This window comes from Conger conger, chromosome 16, assembly GCF_963514075.1.
Source record: "Conger conger chromosome 16, fConCon1.1, whole genome shotgun sequence".
NCBI lineage: Eukaryota > Metazoa > Chordata > Actinopteri > Anguilliformes > Congridae > Conger > Conger conger.
The window spans coordinates 13,722,724-13,746,071 of NC_083775.1; the positions used below are offsets into that span (position 1 = coordinate 13,722,724).

Genomic DNA, 23,348 nt, shown 5'->3' on the forward strand with positions numbered 1-23,348 from the left:
AGAAGATTTCATGGGGTCACCAAAATCAAGAGTTTTCTTAGACTTTGGAACATAAAGGTGCACAGAAAATTGCAGTGCAATCTGGCAATTACTTTTCAAGATGTATTTGGCCTGATGGTGGCGCAAGAGGAAAAATCATGGGTTCACCACAACCAATAGGTTTCTTCTGCTCGAGGACATCAACATGCACAGCAAATTTCGATACAACACAGCCATTACATATAGAGAAGTCCTGTCATCGCTGGACAGAAGGACAAATGGATAGATGTCCTTACATAACCTCCTTGGAGGAGGTATTGAATAAAAATTCAAATAGTTACGGAAATGTAATTAAGTCGTGAGAGGCCAAAACAATGAAAGCACTCAGGCCATAGAATCAATGATTTTGATTATCTAAGCTACCCAGGTGCGCCTCTGGAACAAACCCGTCCTTGCTGAACCTATGAGCTGAAAGAGGATGGGCAGTTTGGGAGTGGGGGCAGCTGAAAGAGGATGGAGAGTTTGGGAGGGGTGGGGGGGCTGAAAGAGGATGGAGAGTTTGGGAGGGGTGGGGGGGCTGAAAGAGGATGGAGAGTTTGGGAGGGGCGGGGGGGCTGAAAGAGGATGGAGAGTTTGGAGGGGGGGTGTAATACTCATGTCAGCCTGTACCTCAGGCAGGGGGCAGCAGGCCCAGTCTCCATGTTCTGTCTTACAGCAGGTGGTACCATCAGGACAGGCATGGGTGGGGTCACATGGCACATCCTCTGCTTTATTTGGGCGGTGGATCAGAGGGGGGACCTTCTCCAGCCAGGGCATGGAGCCCGTGGCATTATTACAGGTGCTGCCGGCCGCATCACAGGTGGTGCCCTTGGGGCAGCAGTGGATGTGGTCTTCACAGCACACTGCCTGGAAGAGGGAGGCGGAATTATCTCACCGAGGATAACTGACCCAAGAAATCCTTCATTATCTGCTGTGTCAGCTGACCAAAACGGAATGCTGAGAAATACAGTACTCAGCATTTTTATTTTCCAACAGGTACAACTGATAATATGATGTTGATGGAGGTCAGAATAATTAAACTGAAAGATGGAAAAATTAGGAAGACAGATCATGCGCTCAGCAAATCAATAGGTTCCTTCCTCTTTGGAGACAAGGACATGTGCAACAAAACGTGTGTCTTGACAACAAACAGGCCAGGAGATGAAGTCATTTGAAAATGAAAAAAATAGAAAATTTTACCTGAGGGTGGAACTAAAGAAGATTTCATGGGGTCACCAAAATCAAGAGTTTTCTTAGACTTTGGAACATAAAGGTGCACAGAAAATTGCAGTGCAATCTGGCAATTACTTTTCAAGATGTATTTGGCCTGATGGTGGCGCAAGAGGAAAAATCATGGGTTCACCACAACCAATAGGTTTCTTCTGCTCGAGGACATCAACATGCACAGCAAATTTCGATACAACACAGCCATTACATATAGAGAAGTCCTGTCATCGCTGGACAGAAGGACAAATGGATAGATGTCCTTACATAACCTCCTTGGAGGAGGTATTGAATAAAAATTCAAATAGTTACGGAAATGTAATTAAGTCGTGAGAGGCCAAAACAATGAAAGCACTCAGGCCATAGAATCAATGATTTTGATTATCTAAGCTACCCAGGTGTGCCTCTGGAACAAACCCGTCCTTGCTGAACCTATGAGCTGAAAGATGATAGGGAGTTTGGGAGTGGGGGCAGCTGAAAGGGGATGGAGAATTTGGAGGGGGGGTGTGATACTCATGTCAGCCTGTACCTCAGGCAGGGGGCAGCAGGCCCAGTCTCCATGTTCTGTCTTGCAGCAGGTGGTACCATCAGGACAGGCATGGGTGGGGTCACATGGCACATCCTTTGCTTTATTTGGGCGGTGGATCAGAGGGGGCACCTTCTCCAGCCAGGGCACGGAGCCCCTGGCATGATTACAGGTGCTCCCTGCCGCATCACAGGTGGTGCCCTTGGGGCAGCAGTGGATGTGGTCTTCACAGCACACTGCCTGGAAGAGGGAGGCGGAATTATCTCACCGAGGATAACTGACCCAAGAAATCCTTCATTATCTGCTGTGTCAGCTGACCAAAACGGAATGCTGAGAAATACAGTACTCAGCATTTTCCAACAGGTACAACTGATAATATGATGTTGATGGAGGTCAGAATAATTAAACTGAAAGATGGAAAAATTAGGAAGACAGGGTATGGGCTCAGCAAATCAATAGGTTTCTTCCTCTTTGGAGACAAGGACATGTGCAACAAAACTTGTGTCTTGACAACAAACAGGCCAGGAGATGAAGTCATTTGAAAATGAAAAAAATAGAAAATTTTACCTGAGGGTGGAACTAAAGAAGATTTCATGGGGTCACCAAAATCAAGAGTTTTCTTAGACTTTGGAACATAAAGGTGCACAGAAAATTGCAGTGCAATCTGGCAATTACTCTTTAAGATGTATTTGGCCTGATGGTGGCGCAAGAGGAAAAATCATGGGTTCACCACAACCAATAGGTTTCTTCTGCTCGAGGACATCAACATGCACTGCAAATTTCGATACAACACAGCCATAACATATAGAGAAGTGCCTGTCATCGCTGGACAGAAGGACAAATGGATAGATGTCCTTACATAACCTCCTTGGAGGAGGTATTGAATAAAAATTCAAATAGTTACGGAAATGTAATTAAGTCGTGAGAGGCCAAAACAATGAAAGCACTCAGGCCATAGAATCAATGATTTTGATTATCTAAGCTACCCAGGTGCGCCTCTGGAACAAACCCGTCCTTGCTGAACCTATGAGCTGAAAGAGGATAGGCAGTTTGGGAGTGGGGGCAGCTGAAAGAGGATGGAGAGTTTGGGAGGGGTGGGGGGGCTGAAAGAGGATGGAGAGTTTGGGAGGGGTGGGGGGGCTGAAAGAGGATGGAGAGTTTGGGAGGGGCGGGGGGGCTGAAAGAGGATGGAGAGTTTGGAGGGGGGGTGTAATACTCATGTCAGCCTGTACCTCAGGCAGGGGGCAGCAGGCCCAGTCTCCATGTTCTGTCTTGCAGCAGGTGGTACCATCAGGACAGGCATGGGTGGGGTCACATGGCACATCCTCTGCTTTATTTGGGCGGTGGATCAGAGGGGGGACCTTCTCCAGCCAGGGCATGGAGCCCGTGGCATTATTACAGGTGCTGCCGGCCGCATCACAGGTGGTGCCCTTGGGGCAGCAGTGGATGTGGTCTTCACAGCACACTGCCTGGAAGAGGGAGGCGGAATTATCTCACCGAGGATAACTGACCCAAGAAATCCTTCATTATCTGCTGTGTCAGCTGACCAAAACGGAATGCTGAGAAATACAGTACTCAGCATTTTCCAACAGGTACAACTGATAATATGATGTTGATGGAGGTCAGAATAATTAAACTGAAAGATGGAAAAATTAGGAAGACAGATCATGCGCTCAGCAAATCAATAGGTTCCTTCCTCTTTGGAGACAAGGACATGTGCAACAAAACGTGTGTCTTGACAACAAACAGGCCAGGAGATGAAGTCATTTGAAAATGAAAAAAATAGAAAATTTTACCTGAGGGTGGAACTAAAGAAGATTTCATGGGGTCACCAAAATCAAGAGTTTTCTTAGACTTTGGAACATAAAGGTGCACAGAAAATTGCAGTGCAATCTGGCAATTACTTTTCAAGATGTATTTGGCCTGATGGTGGCGCAAGAGGAAAAATCATGGGTTCACCACAACCAATAGGTTTCTTCTGCTCGAGGACATCAACATGCACAGCAAATTTCGATACAACACAGCCATAACATATAGAGAAGTGCCTGTCATCGCTGGACAGAAGGACAAATGGATAGATGTCCTTACATAACCTCCTTGGAGGAGGTATTGAATAAAAATTCAAATTGTTACGGAAATGTAATTAAGTCGTGAGAGGCCAAAACAATGAAAGCACTCAGGCCATAGAATCAATGATTTTGATTATCTAAGCTACCCAGGTGCGCCTCTGGAACAAACCCGTCCTTGCTGAACCTATGAGCTGAAAGAGGATAGGCAGTTTGGGAGTGGGGGCAGCTGAAAGAGGATGGAGAGTTTGGGTGGGGTGGGGGGGCTGAAAGAGGATGGAGAGTTTGGGAGGGGTGGGGGGGCTGAAAGAGGATGGAGAGTTTGGGAGGGGCGGGGGGGCTGAAAGAGGATGGAGAGTTTGGAGGGGGGGTGTAATACTCATGTCAGCCTGTACCTCAGGCAGGGGGCAGCAGGCCCAGTCTCCATGTTCTGTCTTACAGCAGGTGGTACCATCAGGACAGGCATGGGTGGGGTCACATGGCACATCCTCTGCTTTATTTGGGCGGTGGATCAGAGGGGGGACCTTCTCCAGCCAGGGCATGGAGCCCGTGGCATTATTACAGGTGCTGCCGGCTGCATCACAGGTGGTGCCCTTGGGGCAGCAGTGGATGTGGTCTTCACAGCACACTGCCTGGAAGAGGGAGGCGGAATTATCTCACCGAGGATAACTGACCCAAGAAATCCTTCATTATCTGCTGTGTCAGCTGACCAAAACGGAATGCTGAGAAATACAGTACTCAGCATTTTTATTTTCCAACAGGTACAACTGATAATATGATGTTGATGGAGGTCAGAATAATTAAACTGAAAGATGGAAAAATTAGGAAGACAGATCATGCGCTCAGCAAATCAATAGGTTCCTTCCTCTTTGGAGACAAGGACATGTGCAACAAAACGTGTGTCTTGACAACAAACAGGCCAGGAGATGAAGTCATTTGAAAATGAAAAAAATAGAAAATTTTACCTGAGGGTGGAACTAAAGAAGATTTCATGGGGTCACCAAAATCAAGAGTTTTCTTAGACTTTGGAACATAAAGGTGCACAGAAAATTGCAGTGCAATCTGGCAATTACTTTTCAAGATGTATTTGGCCTGATGGTGGCGCAAGAGGAAAAATCATGGGTTCACCACAACCAATAGGTTTCTTCTGCTCGAGGACATCAACATGCACAGCAAATTTCGATACAACACAGCCATTACATATAGAGAAGTCCTGTCATCGCTGGACAGAAGGACAAATGGATAGATGTCCTTACATAACCTCCTTGGAGGAGGTATTGAATAAAAATTCAAATAGTTACGGAAATGTAATTAAGTCGTGAGAGGCCAAAACAATGAAAGCACTCAGGCCATAGAATCAATGATTTTGATTATCTAAGCTACCCAGGTGCGCCTCTGGAACAAACCCGTCCTTGCTGAACCTATGAGCTGAAAGATGATAGGGAGTTTGGGAGTGGGGGCAGCTGAAAGGGGATGGAGAATTTGGAGGGGGGGTGTGATAGTCATGTCAGCCTGTACCTCAGGCAGGAAGCAGCAGGCCCACTCTCCACTTTCTGTCTTGCAGCAGGTGGTACCATCAGGACAGGCATGGGTGGAGTCACATGGCACATCCTCTGCTTTATTTGGGCTGTGGATCAGAGGGGGCACCTTCTCCAGCCAGGGCACGGAGCCCTTAGCATCATTACAGCTGCCGGCAGCCACGTCACAGGTGGTGCCATGGGGGCAGCAGTGGGTGTGGTCTTCACAGCACACTGCCTGGAAGAGGGAGGCGGAATTATCTCACCGAGGATAACTGACCCAAGAAATCCTTCATTATCTGCTGTGTCAGCTGACCAAAACGGAATGCTGAGAAATACAGTACTCAGCATTTTCCAACAGGTACAACTGATAATATGATGTTGATGGAGGTCAGAATAATTAAACTGAAAGATGGAAAAATTAGGAAGACAGATCATGTGCTCAGCAAATCAATAGGTTCCTTCCTCTTTGGAGACAAGTACATGTGCAACAAAACGTGTGTCTTGACAACAAACAGGCCAGGAGATGAAGTCATTTGAAAATGAAAAAAATAGAAAATTTTACCTGAGGGTGGAACTAAAGAAGATTTCATGGGGTCACCAAAATCAAGAGTTTTCTTAGACTTTGGAACATAAAGGTGCACAGAAAATTGCAGTGCAATCTGGCAATTACTTTTCAAGATGTATTTGGCCTGATGGTGGCGCAAGAGGAAAAATCATGGGTTCACCACAACCAATAGGTTTCTTCTGCTTGAGGACATCAACATGCACAGCAAATTTCGATACAACACAGCCATTACATATAGAGAAGTCCTGTCATCGCTGGACAGAAGGACAAATGGATAGATGTCCTTACATAACCTCCTTGGAGGAGGTATTGAATAAAAATTCAAATAGTTACGGAAATGTAATTAAGTCGTGAGAGGCCAAAACAATGAAAGCACTCAGGCCATAGAATCAATGATTTTGATTATCTAAGCTACCCAGGTGCGCCTCTGGAACAAACCCGTCCTTGCTGAACCTATGAGCTGAAAGAGGATAGGGAGTTTGGGAGTGGGGGCAGCTGAAAGGGGATGGAGAATTTGGAGGGGGGGTGTAATACTCATGTCAGCCTGTACCTCAGGCAGGAAGCAGCAGGCCCACTCTCCACTTTCTGTCTTGCAGCAGGTGGTACCATCAGGACAGGCATGGGTGGAGTCACATGGCACATCCTCTGCTTTATTTGGGCTGTGGATCAGAGGGGGCACCTTCTCCAGCCAGGGCACGGAGCCCTTAGCATCATTACAGCTGCCGGCAGCCACGTCACAGGTGGTGCCATGGGGGCAGCAGTGGGTGTGGTCTTCACAGCACACTGCCTGGAAGAGGGAGGGGGAATTATCTCACTGAGGATAACTGACCCAAGAAATCCTTCATTATCTGCTGTGTCAGCTAACCAAAACCTTATGCCAAGAAATACTGTGTACTCAGCATTTTCCAACAGGTACAACTGATAATATAAAGTTCATGAAGGTCACCCACCCCATGAAGGTGGGGCAGCCTGTAGCCTAGTGGTTAAGGTGTATGACTGTGACCCACAAGTTTGGTGGTTCTTCACACTTGTTCCTGTATTTGAACTGCACTTCGTTGTAAGTCGCTCTGGATAAGAGCATCTGCTAAATGCCTTGTAATCTAATGTAATGTAATAATGTAATGTAATGGTTCCATTCCCGGTGTAACAATACGTCTTGACAACAAACAGGCTTGGAAATGATGTCATTTGAAAAAAAAAAAAAATATGAATTTTGACCTGAGGGGGAACTAAAGAAGATTTCATGGGGTCACCAAAATCAAGAGTTTTCTTAGACCTTAGAACATAAAGGCGCACAGGAAATTCCAGTGCAATCTGTCAATTACTTTTCAAGATGCGTTTGGCCTGATGGTGACGCAAGAGGAAAAATCATGGGCTCATCAAAACCAATAGGTTTCTTCTGTTAGGGGACATCAACGTGCACAGAACATTTTGATGCAATACAGCAATTACATATAGAGAAGTGCCTGTCATCGCTGGACAGATGGACAAATGGACAAATGGATAGATGTCCTTACATAACCTCCTTGAGGAGGTATTGAATAAAAATTCAAATTGTTCCGGAAATATAATTAAGTCGTGAGAGGCCGAAACAATGAAAGCACTCAGGCCATAGAATCAATGATTTAGATTATCTAAGCTACCCAGGTGCGCCTCTGGAACAAACCCGTCCTTGCTGAACCTATCAGCTGAAAGAGGATAGGGAGTTTGGGAGTGGGGGCAGCTGAAAGGGGATGGAGAATTTGGAGGGGGGGTGTAATTCTCATGTCAGCCTATACCTCAGGCATGAGGCAGCAGGCCCAGTCTCCACTTTCTGTCTTGCAGCAGGTGGTACCATCAGGACAGGCATGGGTGGAGTCACATGGCACATCCTCTGCTTTATTTGTGCTGTGGATCAGAGGGGGCACCTTTTCCAGCCAGGGCACAGAGCCCCTGGCACGGAGTTTGGTGGCCCAGGTACTGTTTCCACCAGGGGATATGCATGCGGAGTGGGCCATGTCGCACTCCGTTCCCTCTGGGCAGCAATGGATGTGGTCCTCGCAACACACGGCCTGGGGAGAAGCAGTTAGACCACCTCTGAAATATCCCACTTCAGCTTCTTCATAGATTTGCATTAATGCGTTGAACATGGAGATCAATTTCATTTTAATTTGGTTTCGACTTGGTTTCGAAGTTGTCAGCAAGAGCAGGGGTGGTATCACAGGCGGATTACATGACTTTTGCCCTTGGAATGGCAGCAGGGAAATCGTAAAGGCAGCTAGTTAGGAGGGGAATGGGAAGAGGCTACAGGTATGCCCTTATTCAATATATATATTAGTATATATTAGTATCAAAGATTTTATTTTTGCAATTGTAGATATATATTTTTTTATAATCTTCTGGACCTGCTGTTGCCAGATCGGGAGAGCAATAAGAGGGCAAGGTAGGGGAAGGGTGACATGCAGAAATGTATTGTTTTACAAAATTATTGTTTTACAATTTTGAATGCAATCTATAGTATTTTACACCTCATACACAACATTTAGTTCCATGTGTCCTTTTGGAGGCTCGAAATGTTATTTTTGGAAACCTGCCTCAACATAGCTTAGAAAAAGCAATACAGAATGCTCATTTTTTGAATTCTTATCATCAAATCTGAAAGGGAATTGTCCAGCATTTTTGCTGCGCTTCTGTTGTGTTTCAAAGCCCACCAGACACAGCCATGAGAATCTGTATCCACTCAAATACAAAACAAAAAATATTTTCAGGGAGAAGAAAAGGTTCCATTTCCACTGTGTTTGAGCATCTATACTTTTGTTTTAGTAATATATAGAGTAGTTCTTTGGCAAACAAACCCCCAAGGGTTACCTTTCAGACCAGGATTGTGCCTGTCGTCAAAGGGTTCAAGAGCAGTACCCATCTTATTTTGGGGATATCATTTTCAAGCTTGTGTCCTCTCACCATCTTACTTTCAAATAGAAAAAAAAAAGAAAAAAAGAAATTTGGCAACAGAGCACCACTCACTCTTGCCAATGAACAGCAACCATAGCGTCTGTCGGCCATCCTACAGCAAGTGTTTCCATCCGGGCATTTGGTCGTCTTGTCAGGACAAACTAACCAAGAAGAAAGGAGAGGAAAAAAGGCACTCAATTCCTCAGGAAATATGTGGCAGTCAAAGAAACTCTTTCAACCTGCTGCCTAATCATCCCGCGATTCAATTGGCAAAAAACATTTCCCTCAACAATCCCTCTCCACCTTAGCTGGTGTGTGGTGAGGATTCTGGTGCAAAATGGCAGCCATGCATCCCCCAGGTGGGTGCTACACATTGGTGGTGGTTGAGGTGCTTTGAGTGTCTAGAAAAGTGCTATATAAATGTAATAGTGATCTATCTACTATGCAGACCATCAGAAGTCACAGCATATGCAGTAATACCTGTAAAGAAAGGCCACTCAACTCCAGGTCCTGAACACCACAGTATCTGTAGCATTTGCTCCAACCGTTCCCTACACCACCTGCTTCCACTTATGCACCGCCTGAAGGTGCATGGTTGAAGCAAATATCTGCAGACAATACGGCTCTCAGGACCTGGAGTCGAGTAGCCCTGCTCTACTGCATGTGCAATGGCTTCCGGCGGCCTGCATAGAAACATTATTTATTATTTGGCATAGAAGACACCCTTATCTGGAGTGATTTACTGTTGATGACATGCCATAGAGCAGGGATCAGCAACTTGTGGTCCTCACGGACCAAGAACGGATGGTTTTCCACTGTCCCTTTACCCGGGAGTCAGGCGTGAAGACAGTCTGGCTAGTCAGTAGCACCAATTACCCAGGAGAGAAGAGAACCAGGGCTGGATTTGGATCGGATGGTCAGAGTTGATGATCCCTGCTGTAGAGCTTGCATTGGTGACTCACCAACTTTGCTGGCTGGGATCTTCTTGACGAGCGGGGTTTGCGAATAGGCAGATGTGCAGGTGTCGTGCGCCAGGTCGCATTTGGTGCCAGAAGGACAGCAGTGCAGGTGGTCACTGCAGCACACGGCCTAGGGGGGAAGAGAGGTCGCAGCATGGTTAAGCCTGCATGACCCTTTCGGCAAGTATGGTCTGACAAAAATGTATTTTCATCCCACACACTCAGTGTCGCATGTCACAGACAATGTCATACGTTCCAGATCATATTACACCAAAATTCACATTCACTTTTGCTGATGCTGCATTGATGCTGCAATGTTTTTAAAAATGTAAACTGCAATTTGGTGTCTCATGACCGTAGAGCCTTACCTGCAGACCATCGCCAAAGTATAAAACTAACTAACTACTGAGTTACTTGTTACACCGGCTTCAGAAATGATTCAGACCACTTCACTTTTTGCACACTTTATTGTGTAGTAGATTTAATTTGAAATTGATAAAATTGCCATTTTGCCAATCAGTCTACACTCAATAACGTGAAAAGTGTGTTTTTAGACAGTTTTGAGTGGCACTTGGAGTGGGCAGTGTTGAAGATGGTGCCCTCGGGGCCTGTCCTTACAGCACACTACTTCAGGGGGAGGTGGGGGGTGGTTCAGGAGGGAGAGACTATTCATTTTTATTTATAGCTTGTCATTTATATTACAAATTTCTGCTTCATAATGCATGTCAGGTTTTACAAAGTAGGATATGGGTTTGCTTTGTCTGGTCATTCAAAACCATTAATATTGTAATAAGGGTGGGGCTCTGTTGCGGCACAGGTATGGGGGAGGAGGGAGGGAAGAAGATGCATTAACATGAGTATATGTGTACATCAGAGCTTTAGTTTGCATTGTTCTCAAATAAACTGGGAAGAACAAAAACTGGACATGCTCAGATCAGACTGCGCGCGGAGACCCCACGACAAGGACACTGCTGAACATGTTCATAGAGGTCAGAGGTCAAATGGTCCCTGACTAGGAACCCCCCTCGCCCCTCCTGTTTTAATGTACCTGTGGCAGGGGGCAGCACCCCCAGGTCCTGTCGGGAAGTTGGCAGCAGGTAGTCTCATCAGGACACTCAGACACCCCGTCGGGACACATGATCGCTCCGGTGTGCACTGCTAGAAGACAGCGGGTTGGGGGTCAGTCCCCACGGTACACAAAAGTCATGTCACCTGAACAGGATTTCTGCAGTCATAGGACCACGGTCCAAACCATACAGATGATGGTCAGATGTGCTCATTGCATCTTTGAACATGCAGCAGATCCAGAGTAAATTACAGATTTACGAGGAGGGATTCTGCGGTTCTGACAGTGGAAGGCAGGTCATTCCACCAATGACGAACCAGAACAGAGAACAGGCTTGAAAGTGCATCCTGACCACCTGGTGCTCATAGGGGACCACAAGGCTGGCAGAATGGAGCGGCCTTGGGCGGCCTGTCGCGTAGTGGTTAAGGTACATGACTGGGACCCGCAAGGTTGGCAACTCAATCCCTGGTATAATGATATAATTCCCAAACCTTTTTCCTTGATGCAGGAAAGCCCATCCTCACCACACCGATGGCCCTCGGGACAGCAGTGGTTCCCATCAGAACACGAGACACCCTGGAAACATCGGGAATAACCCAGTAAAGACACAGAATCCTCAAACAGCATTTCAGGCCGTACTACAAGATCATTTGTATGGCAGATTTCTCACAGTGTGTCTTTGGAAAGAGGTTGAGCAATAAAATTGCTGTGGTTACTCTTGATCACACATGCCATTTTGAGGTCACTTGCTGCAGTAATCACCCACTGGAGTGTGTGGATCTCTCTTCAAAGCGGTTGAATATTTTTAGAAAATGAATGTGCGCTGGGAGCTTCCGTACCACATTGCACAATTTCTGAGTACTAGAGGAAGACCCGTCTCGCCACGAGTGGAAAGCACAAACATAAGAGAGTAATACCACATCCATGTTACCAAATATCTTTATCACTTTTTTTGTGCATTAAAAGAGGCTCACATTTACATAAAACAGAAACTATGAACATATAACACACATGGGGCAGCCTGTAGCATAGTGGTTAAGGTAAATGACTGCAAGGTCGGTGGTTCGATCCCTGGTGTAGTCACAATAAGATCCGCACAGCTGTTGGGCCCCTGAACAAGGCCCTTAACCCTGCATTGCTCCAGGGGAGGACTGTCTTCTGCTTTGTCTAATCAACTGTATGTCGCTCTGGATAAGAGAGCGTCTGCCAAATGCCAATAATGTAATGTAACATAGCACACTTGATACATTTAGCATACAAGCGCTGATGTCGAAACTATATTAAAATGGAATCACAGCAAGATGTGTTCAGAGACAGGAAACTTTTTATTTTGTTTTTAAGAGCTGAGGCAGTAAGCTAAAGCAAAGGCATGCATGCCTCAGATTACCTGGGGAAGGGGGCAGCACTTGAAGACACTGTGGGATTTCGAACAGGAATATTCAGAAGGGCAGCGAGAGCCATCTGGGCAGAACGTATCATTGCCATCATTCCCAGAGGAAGCACGGACCATGGGAAGAGACTGGAGAGGTTGGAATGCCAGGGAACAAAAAGTTAATGATTATAAAGTAAGTCTTGGGGGGGGGGGGGAAATTGACACACCAAGCACCCTGTCACTCAGAAAAAGGCTTAATACTGCAGGCTACATCTTAATACTGTACTGTACACGCTTTAATTGTGCTGATGTGATTGATGATCTTTTGTCAGTGCATGTTAACACTACGGCTCCATTCGCCTCAATGTCCAGCCGAAATCCACCGCAGCGCTCCCCACCAGAGACCTATACTCACACGCGCCAGAGGGCAGCAGCCATATCTGCCAGACTTGGTCAGGCAGCAAGAGCTCCCGTCGTGACATGTCTCCCCATCCGGGCATGTGATGGCGCCCGTGAGCGCCAAAAGGGCCAAGGACAACACACCCGACTGTAGCATCTGTGGAGAGATACGGCGGAGGAGAGGAACGTGAGGCCCAACATCAAAACTAAAGAGGGAAAAGTTGGTACAGTGGAGGAAGCAGGCCACTGTATGCAACGCCATTTACCCTTTGATGAGTATGGGTTGTGGAATGTGCCCCCCAAACTCTGTGTTCTAGATTGTTACAGCAGCAAAAGAATGTTCAGTTACAAACAGTGCAATCATTCTACACATTTTAGTTGAATCAGGATTTGTGATAATGAATCACATTTTTGATATTCCACCTTATTGTGTTAAAATATTAACACAGATATGTTCAGGTAATAAAGGAGAAGGCACTTGATGGGGGACTGGGGGTGATGGGTACAATATTCGAACTTGCATTTTCAGGAAAATAAAGAGTTTGTCAACATCAGAATGATGGTCTTCCTGGAGCGCATGAAATCTTTATATACCCTCTTTGGCAACGGCTAACAACTGGCCCATGTTTCTCCATCCAAAAACTTTCTAATAGTTTAACCATTGCCTTTTACTTCCCATCATACATGTTTATTGTCAAAGCTTTCGTGTTAAATATTCCTATTTACCATGTAGAAAGCTCTTTACAGACAGAGCTGATAGACAGGAAACACAAAAGTCTAAAATCATTCAAAGGCAAAATGTTGAATACATTTTTACAAGATAGAATATAGTCATAATAATCAGAGAGAAGATGGGCATATTAAAATCGTTCCTTTCTGTTATGCAGGACACTTCTCAGATACCTGTCTGCAAGAATAGAAACCACTTCCCCTTATTCAGCCAGACGAAGTGGGTAAACAGGTCCCTCAGTGTTAATAGTTTCACTACCGTAATTTTCAGCTACGAACATTCAAATCATTCTATGCATTAACTTTGCTGCTCTGTGAAGCGTTTTTGCGAGTCCTCAAAAAAAAGAAAAAAAAAAGAAAAGAATGAAGAAACGTTACAGAAAAACTGAATTGAATCACATTTTCATCTTACACCTTAAAGTGTTAGAATGAATACCTCAATAACACGGATATTGTCAGGTAGGGGAGACCGGGATGATTGTATGCTCGGGGTATTCTAGCTGCCAACCGTGGTATTGTTATGTACGGTACGAGGACCCAGACGCAGACTAGGGGGTAATCCAAAAACGTAGTATTTTATTCCGAATTTGTAAACGAGGAGATCCAAGATAAAGACAAAAACAGCAAGCAAAAGAATGGTCGAGAAAACAGGCAAAAGGGTCAAAAATCCAGTAAGTCGGTAGGCGAAAGTACAAAAGGGAGAAGGCAAAAACCGAGGTCACCAAAACAAAGCAGAATGTCGATAACCAAGAAAACAGAAGGGCAAACAAAACAGGAGGGTAAGGCAGGCTCGAAAATCAAGGTTAAAGAAGGTCAAAGAAATAGGCGTACAGGTAACTCGCCACTATAACTGATCAACGTTCTTATTACTGCCATGGAAGTTAAACAATTTTACCTATCGTGACTGCAAAACAAAAAATAGATCAGATCACACAAAGGCAAATTGTTTAATACACTTTGCGAAATACAATATCACCATAAAACAGAGAGAGAAATGTCGTATTAAAATGGTTACTCTCAGTTAGCCTATGCAAGAGACTTCTCAGATTTGACAAAACATCCTTATTCAGTGAACTTGTTAAACACATCATTCGTGACTGTTTCACTACCTTAATTTAACCCATCAGTGGGAGTCGGCACACCGATGCTGCTGACTACAATTCATCTCAGAAACAAACAGTGCAGGAGAAGAGACTTATCCTTCTGCTTTTTAAACGGAACCGAAATTCCCCGCCGTGACTCGTAGGGTCCGGAATTTCCCTTAACGATTGCACCATCTGCTGTCAAATCAGTCATTCTGATTCGCTTATCCGCTGTACAAAGATTTTGGTATCAAAATGTTCAATGTTGGGGTAATTTAATGAATAAGCCACACATCATTGAAGTGAGTTTAATGTTTTTCACGTCAAAAAGTAAGATTTCAACTCATTGATGTTTTTCTTCTATACTTTTTTTGTTAGGTTACAACATGTCGTCACTAGCTACAATTTTAGCAAAAATGCACTGTTGGGGATGGTCGTCACATTTACTTTTGGGTTGACTTGTCATTTTTAATGTCAAATCTACAGCCCAAAACAAAAGGCTATCCCTACAAATTTGAAATGTTCTCAATGTGCTTTTTAGCTAATAAATACCTTACCTTACTTAGTTTGTGATAAAACTGTTTAATTTAAACAGCCAGTGTGTTCTAAATAAACATGTTTATAATAGGTATTTCTAACCTAGACATTTTTTTGGTCACAATTCAATATTTCTGAATGGTTAAAAATGTTTTACTGAAAACTCCTTTGTGACAACCCACCACCATACCGGGGTGGGTTGTCACAAAGTGACAGGTTGTCTTTGTGAGTTTATAACTTTTTCTTAGATTCATGAAATAGGATAAAAGGTATGCATAGAATTACCGAAGACTTAAAGGGTTGCATTAGTGTTAAAATGACTCTTATATGACGTGCTGAAATTGAGTGAGATACGAAAACAGTTGGTTACTTCCCCGCTCTCTCCTACTGGCAATCGAAAGCAACAAAGTTCTAGCACCGACTTAGAATTTAATAGAAACATTCCAAAAAACTCACTTCTTCTAAGGGCTACTTTGGAACACATTTGCTTTAGACAATGACATCCTTCATCACTTTCCAAACATATTCATTTTTCAAAGAAAATACTTTGTTACGATAATAAAATAACCTAAAAAAGACAATTTAAGGCAAGCAAGGTAGGCTATATTGTAACACAGCAATACTTTTTTTCAAGTAGGCAAATGTAAATATATCAGCCGAAACCGACTTATTGTGTAAGTTGGAACCGGTATAAGTAAGTTCAGAAACAATTTTAAATCTGCAAAATGCCTGGTCGTTTTAAAAAAAATAGGGTACCAGAAACGGTGTAGCCTTTTCAGTTCTCATAACCAGCGAACAGTTCATGAACCTAACATAATACACCACAACTTTGTGTTGGTGCTTCAGATGAGAAAAAGATCGTATCGTTGGCCAAAATACCTACCTCCGTTTCCCAGTCCAAAGTCAATCTGTGATCACATTCACATAATTAAATAGCCGGCAAGAAAAAAAACCCCCACATAAAACTCCGCCTATGACAAGTATATCTGGTCTATTGATTGGAGAAAGGAGAGTAGCTTTCATACAGAGTGGTCCTCTAAGCTGCCAAACAAAAGCCTACGCCAAATGCGGAACCAGCATCATATGATCTGTATTTCAGGGTTTATATCGTTTACGTTCATGAACACAGAAAACTCACTTCGCTTTTTGTCGCTACTGAGAATAAACATGCGTGCACGCACACATGCGCATACACACACTTGACTAAAATAAAATCGTGTCGTTTTTTAATTCACACAATTTTAAAAACTTTCCCTCTCATTAAAGACCCAACCACAACAATACCAATCGGGTTGGATGTTTTTTCTTGTGAGTCCATATTTTATGGTGGTTTCATATCTGAATGATCCTGTCAGCTTTTTAGATGTTATTCTTGTGTACAAATGTATACCATAGAGTCGGTCAACATTTGTCCTGTTCAGGAAATAAAAATACTGGTCAACATCAGTGGAAATAACTCACCAACTCACCAATAAATAATTTGGACGGAAATTTGGTTGCACTGTTGTGTGATGTGTTTGTGGTGATATTTAAAAATGTTAAGCCAAACGACATCAGCTTTGAAACAGGAGTTGAATGTCACTTGTGTTAACCCTTTCAAGAGTAGTTCATTGTTATAGAACTACATTGCTTTCAGTCACCAGTGGTGATTGTTACATCAGCATTAAAATGTTCCCTTAAGAACCTTCTAATAACATTTGTGACCTTAAAGGGAAAGTTCTCTCCCATCACATGACCAGCTAATACAGTTTCAGCTAATATGTCGCTGTGTGGTTGGGGAACACTGAACTTCCCTGTGCACATTTCAGAGAATGCATGTGCCATGCTTGCCATCATAAAAAGGCACTTTTATGCACTGTGCAATTCATGCACACAAATTCTTTATCCTTACAATTCTATTTGGCCAATATTCATGGGGCATTTAAAACATTTGTTGTTAACTTTAACTTGGCCTGAAAATAAATGCAAAATGAACCGTGGATTCCTGGTAAAGGGTAGTCAGCTTGATCATGACTGAGACTGAGAGGGATGCGGTCTTGTTGCTCAACTGCAGAAACAGATAAAGTTTGGGGGGAGATCACAGTTGGGGGGCGATCGCCTTCTTACCACACTTTCCTGAGACTGAGAACACTACTGTTCCACCCAAACACCACAGCAGTTTACCTGCACAGAACAGTGTGACACAGACTGTACACAGGCACATTGCACTAAGAAATTATATTCTATATTCTGCAGATGTGTACTGTTTTCAGTGGGCCTTGTAAGTCAGCATCTGCAAATTTCAATTTGGATTTAATTGACACAAGGGAACAGACAGGAGAAGCACTCACATGAAACACAGCTTGTTAAAAGCTTTAATCTTTCGCATAACTGTTAAAAAAAGAGGAATGAAGGAACCAGCATAAAAGGCAATTCTGTACTGGAGCATACCGGTGAGAGGGAAGTAGGTAGGACAATAATGAAATCGAAAACACGCCATATCACTGTTCATCATTCCTACGACACCAGCATATGGCACCATTACAAACCTCTAACCATTCCAGCATCCAGCAGGGCTTTTGATTCACAAGACATTCATATTTACATGTTACAACCATTTATGTGAATGAAACAGGGAGGAAAACATTATTGAAATATTACACTGCACCTTGCTCACAGATGATTGGCAGGGTTTTTTGTCCTTTTTTGTGCAATGCTTCCACCTAGTGGAGGTTAGAGCTCTTGCTCTTTGGCCAATTCTGAACAGTGAACTAAAAATAATATAGGGCCAGTTTCACAGACACAGATTAAGCCTAGTTGTAGACTAAATAACATTTTTTAAATTGAGATTCGCCATACAAAAGTCAATTTCAATTCAGTCGAGGACTAAGCTTAATCTGTGTGTGAAACTGGCCCATAATGTAACCATCCAGGACTAAGGTACTGATATGAACAATTCATTATTCATATGTTCAGAGAATGTATGTACAAAATACAAAATAGTTTAATCATCCAAGTGCTAAACAGCCCCCTTTTTGGCTGATATTCTAGCTCTTGGCAGGGTTCATTCACAGAAAGTCAGCTTACAAATGCCAACACTGCTAGTGATTATATGAAGACCATCATATTCATAATGCCAACAGCACGTCTGATGGATAAGGTTAGCATAGGCTGGGGGTTAGATGGAATTACAGGACTCCTTTGCACAAAAAAACCCTCCAATATAATTCACCACAAAACAAACTAATGAACAAAAATAGTACAGAGGTCTACAACCACTGTAAAAACAAAGGTTTTCCAAGACAGCAGTGCACTAAGTTGAGCAACAGAATGACACCAGGAAGACATATTTTATTAAAAGTAAAGGTATGAATAAACGCTAATGTACTGTATTGTGCTATTGGCATTGACTGGGGCCAACACTGCCAAAAAAATGAACAAAAAAGAAACATTATAGTCTTATATTGATACTTATATTGAATCTCATTTCTTACTTTTTTTTTTTACTAAATAAGATTTAAATTGACAAAGAGGTAAGACAATTTGACTCATTTCAAGATTTGTCAATGGAATAAGAAAATTGTCAAGCAAACATTAACTTTAAACAAGCAAATATTTTCTACTTGAGAGAAAACAAAAAAGATCTTAAGCCTCATTACAAGACTAAAATGATTGTTAAGATCAAGTGTAGTGTACAATGGTGAAAGTGTACAGTGGTGAAAGGAGCAGATACAATGAACCCATTCCGAATCGCACTCCAGACATTTTATATGACAATCTGAATCCAGCATTCTGAACTGGTGGAATTACCCACCTAAATGAAGAGCAAATTTCCTCCTAATTTATGTAAAAATTCAACAAAAAAGTCTACAAGGCTGCAAGTCAAGTTCACAGCTGAGGGCAGCTTATAGGCCTGTAGCGTAGTGGTTAAGGTACATGACTGGGACCCGCGAGGTCGGTGGTTCGATCCCCGGTGTAGCCACAATAAGATCCGCACAGCTGTTGCACCCTTGAGCAAGGCCCTTAACCCTGCATTGCTCCAGGGGAGGATTGTCTCCTGCTTAGTCTAATCAACTGTATGTCACTCTGGATAAGAGTGTCTGCCAAATACCATTAATGAAGTGGTTTGAAAAAGTTAATCCCTTACCCTACAGATGCAAGAACAGAAGTAGGTACATTACATGTATGTGTTTGTGAGTGAGTGAATGCCTTTTCTGTATGTGTACTTTGAATATATAAATGTAGTGTTTACTCTCTTTATTTGTTATATTGGGGAAAAGGCATAATCTCTTGGCATCACTGAGCATGCTCAGTAAAGGGAGGGGAAGGGAGTGTGAGCTTACAAGCTTGTCTCTACAAATCTGAAGGACCTGGATCTGATTGCATGTACAAGGGATCTTTGATCACATGTTAAAAAAGGCCTTCAGCACTGGCCACAACACTACAGGAAGGCACTTGGGAGTGTTGTATTGTGGGTCCCTGGGGCCTATGTGTGGCTCAGACATTGCTTTTGCTTGCTGTGGAACAGGGTTAGTCTGGGCCACTGTGGCCTCTCCATTTTGGCGCTTCCCTCCCTCCATTGTAGCTCTGATCCTGTATGAACAGTGTCCTCTCAGTTCCCTTCCTCAAAATGTCCCCTTGCTACTGCAAGTGTAGTCAGTGTATGTGGGGCCTCAGAGTAGCTGCTATGTGCCGGTATGATAAAGTCTTTTTTTAAAGTCTGCTTTGAGCCTGTGCATCTTACACTGCATTCTGATATGTTAATGGTGCCACTGCAGCTTTTTCCAGTGACGCGCAATTAAAGTGCACTAAAGAGGCAATAACATTTGAAAGAGAAAAAACAAAATTCAGAGATGTGTGACTCTCGAGAGTGACAGCTTTAGGCCAAAGAACATTTGACTGTACACAGTAAAATGTTCAGTGATAAATCGACTCTTTCAGAGTACATACGGTCACTATGTGACTCGATTGTAGAGTTGAATTCACACTGGACATTTTACTGTGCAGTTGATGATTCAGCAATTAAACATTTTAAATGTAAAAACCTCAAGCCTAACTTCACCATTTCTATCTGTATCAAAATGGGTAGATGGTAAGAAATTTTTTCCTGTACTGTAAATGATATTGTTAAGCTGTAATTATAGCGATTGAGGAATTGGATAATGAACAACCACGCTGGTCTGGCAAGATTCACACAAACCAAATATGATCTCCATGAGAACAACAGCTCCAGACAGCGCTAATAACCTTGAGATCAGTCCATATGTCTAATATGCTATAGAGCAGAAACCTTATCGTAACCAAAAAATACAAATATTATCACCAGCATCACGATGACTAAATGTACAACATTAGTTTGTCACATCAATTGAGTTTAAAGATGTTTTTCAACCTGTCAAAGATAACAGAAATTGAGATTGATCTTCAAATATGACATCCAACCCTGTGCTATTTATTCCACATTTTACTCAATGATAGCGTGGAACCACTTAAAGGTACAATAGGTAATTTCGGACTTCTAACGGTCAAGAGCGGAATTGCAGCAAAACACACGCACAAACCACAACACTGTTTATCCCACCCCTTCTCTGTGAACGCGCTGATGTTGAAACGCCATTGGCTGTGGCAATTAGAACCAATTTTCAACCAATAAGCTTCAATTATTGTACAGCTATACGATGTTTTGGTACAGAGTGCTGGCCCGTCAACTGCATATTTTAAAACCCGAGGACTAAAAATAATAAAAGGGTGAGAAAACATGTTAGTGAGCCTTTTTCAATGGAAGGGATTTACAATCGTCTTGTAACAATGTTTTAACACAAAAATATTACCTATTGTACCTTTAAATAAAGGAAGTATCTTTACACTGTAGATGTGGCATGTTCTGTTAACCACCTGTGGAAGATTATGAAATACAGTATCTGCAGTTATATTTTACAAATCATAATCAGTTTAATAAAAATAATCTTTATGGAATTCTGTGCTAATTTGTAAAGTACCAATTGTTTACTTGTACCCACTCTCAAATGGCCAATGGAATAAGTTAAAAACAATTCTTACACCTGCTTCTACATCGTACACACACAGGAATTGCCTGTAAATAAAACTAAACAAAAATGATTAAAAATATTTTTTGTGGTGTTATCCAGGTTTCAGTAAGGACTGTGCCATTATTTAATGAGCCACTGGCAGCCATCTTTTGATTAGTAAACCATTGAAACAAAATGGCGACCAAATGCCCAAAAAATGCGAAAAGATCTCCAAGGTGACTGCAAAGCACGCTACAAAGCCCAAAGTCCATTTCCAGCGGCAGGAAAAACACAGTTCAGAGAAAGCTATCTCCAAGATGCTTCAAAACATAGATTGACAAAGAAAGTAGCCCATTACTCCTTTATGTAAAACCCAGCCCTTCCATCAAACCTCCAATCCTTATCTGGGATAAGATTATCAGTCTTGTGTCCATTTCCATAGTTAAGCCAGTGTGGCACAACAAAGTACTGCAACAGCTGTACTACTGCTCACAGGGACTCGTGAAAGGAGATGAGCGACGTCAACACTTTCAGTGCTAAAAAATATTGAAAGAGAGCGATGTCTCACAATTCCACCGGTTTCTCGCTGGAGAGTTTACTGGATGCCTCAGAGCTTATGATGCCTCGGAGCTTATGTCTAGTGAAAAACGCTAAAGGGCGGCAGGTATGGCACATTAACATGCTAGGAATGCTGGGACTGTAGCTAAGGAAAGCGGCCGAAGGGTTCAAGGAAGAAACCTCCCACCCCCCTCCCCCATGGAGAGGATGGCTCTAAACACAGAGTGTTGTGTTAGTGTTGTTCTCACATTTTACAGGTCGTTGATTGTGCTCTTCTCCAGATTCCTTTGATGACCAATCCCTCCCAGCTTCCCACCACAATCCTTCCAAACTGATTCCAGGAAGAATCCATTTGGGGAAGAGTCTATTAGGCATAAGACTCAGGGCGACTGTGGGCCCTGCTTTACTTGACGTTGAAGACCATGAGCGGCCTCTCCTCGCGCCTCTGCCAGGGACTCTTCTTGTTCCCTCCCTCGTCGTCTTTGTCGTCCAGGTCGTTCTCCTCCACCTCGGGGCTGGTAGCCGAGCCTCGCTGCGTCTCGATGTTGCTGCAGCGGGAACTGTGGGCCCGGCTGTGGCCCCGACGGGGGAAAGTGGCCCCCCGCGGCCCCGGGCCCTCATCCAGCAGAGGGGCGAGGGAGTTGTCCTCGGGCGAGCTGGGAGCAGCCCTGCCTTCGGTGTCAGCCCCGGTCTTGCCGTCTTTGGCGAGCTTGGAGTAGGCCTTGCCGACCCGGCCCTTGCGGTCGGAGGCCGACCGCTCCTCCTTGCGCTGTGGCTGCCGGCTGTCGCGGGAGGCAGGGCCTACACCGTCGCCGGGACGCCCGACGCCACCACCGCGCTCGTTTCCCAGCTCGATGTAGGAGTGACGCACCAGGGAGTTGGACCGGCCATCCAGGGAGACGAACCAGGCCCGGGGGTGAGGCTTCACCCCCAGCTCCAGGAGCTTCTGCTCCGTCAGGGCCTGGAGCTCCTCACTCATCTGGGCCATGGTGGAGTCGTCGAAGAGCACGGGGATCCGCACGGGGGGGTCGTCCTCCTGCTGGGGGGCCCCCTGCTGCTGGGAGCCCGGCTGCGGCTGGGGGCCCCGAGGGCGGGGCAGCGTCATGCTCACCTGGATGCCCTCGCGGTCCTGCTGGTGCTGCTGCTGCTTCTCCAGGGCCTGCTCCACGGCCGACAGGTCTGAGGACAGCCGCATGTAGTGGGCCGGGATGACCAGCGTGGGCACCATGCTGCGGTACATGCTCTCGTTCATCTGGTCCATGGAGCTGCAGAAGATCAGCTGGCCCGGCTGGGTGTTGCCAGAGCCGGGCCGGGCCAGGGGGTCCGCCGGCTGGGAGGCGGAGTACTCGGGCGGCCTGCTGTCCTGGTAGTGCCCGGCGAAGGGTGGCGGGGACGGCGGATCCGAGGTGTAGCCCTGGTTGTCGTTGGCGCTGCTGCCACCGCCGTTGCGTCGCTTGTCCTGGCTCCGGGGGTCGGCGGGGTGGGGGGGCTTCGTCGCGAAGCTCTCCCCTCTCCGGGTGTACGTGCCGGCGTTGACCTTCGGCTTGTGGGCCGGAACGTTCTGGAAGAACTCCTCGGACTTGAGGGCGTCCACGTCACCGCTGGCGGAGGCCGCATCCGCGCGGCCCCCGCTGATGAGGTTGAGGTGGGAGGTGGAGGTTCCCTGGTCCCGCTTGGCGCTGTCCAGGGGGGAGGAGACCTGCAGCTTGTGGTGCTGTTGCCGGGGCTTCAGGCACCGCCTCCTGTGACATCACAAAGACAGGAAGGAGACTGAGAATCACGGAAGCC

The 23,348-nt window shown here is 44.7% G+C and overlaps 2 protein-coding genes across 6 annotated transcripts in view; both read right to left on the reverse strand.

Annotated features, from left to right (window-relative positions):
• LOC133114000 (neurogenic locus notch homolog protein 3-like) overlaps positions 1-16,030 on the reverse strand; it is a 28,057-nt gene extending 12,027 nt beyond the window's left edge. For 2 of the 5 annotated variants that reach the window (XM_061223196.1, XM_061223193.1), the window contains exons 1-14: positions 15,878-16,030; positions 12,663-12,803; positions 12,263-12,394; positions 11,367-11,451; positions 10,858-10,967; positions 9,813-9,939; positions 8,923-9,011; positions 7,698-7,970; positions 6,470-6,706; positions 5,353-5,589; positions 4,230-4,466; positions 3,001-3,237; positions 1,772-2,008; positions 649-885 (exon numbers count right to left, since the gene is read on the reverse strand). In XM_061223196.1, coding sequence (XP_061079180.1) covers positions 649-885; positions 1,772-2,008; positions 3,001-3,237; positions 4,230-4,466; positions 5,353-5,589; positions 6,470-6,706; positions 7,698-7,970; positions 8,923-9,011; positions 9,813-9,939; positions 10,858-10,967; positions 11,367-11,451; positions 12,263-12,394; positions 12,663-12,803 — 2,379 coding nt within the window. In that variant the 5' untranslated portion in view covers positions 15,878-16,030. Of the gene's footprint in view, positions 1-648; positions 886-1,771; positions 2,009-3,000; positions 3,238-4,229; positions 4,467-5,352; positions 5,590-6,469; positions 6,707-7,697; positions 7,971-8,922; positions 9,012-9,812; positions 9,940-10,857; positions 10,968-11,366; positions 11,452-12,262; positions 12,395-12,662; positions 12,804-14,484; positions 14,601-15,877 lie in introns of those variants that run through there. The other 3 variants (XM_061223195.1, XM_061223194.1, XM_061223197.1) reach the window with 3 other exon arrangements.
• Positions 16,031-17,330: 1,300 nt separating this feature from the next.
• The window catches only part of LOC133115366 (protein FAM171A2-like), a 33,124-nt gene continuing 27,106 nt past the window's right edge, over positions 17,331-23,348 (reverse strand). The window contains exon 8 of the mRNA XM_061225239.1: positions 17,331-23,302. Coding sequence (XP_061081223.1) covers positions 21,964-23,302 — 1,339 coding nt within the window. The 3' untranslated portion in view covers positions 17,331-21,963. The remainder of the gene's footprint in view (positions 23,303-23,348) is intronic.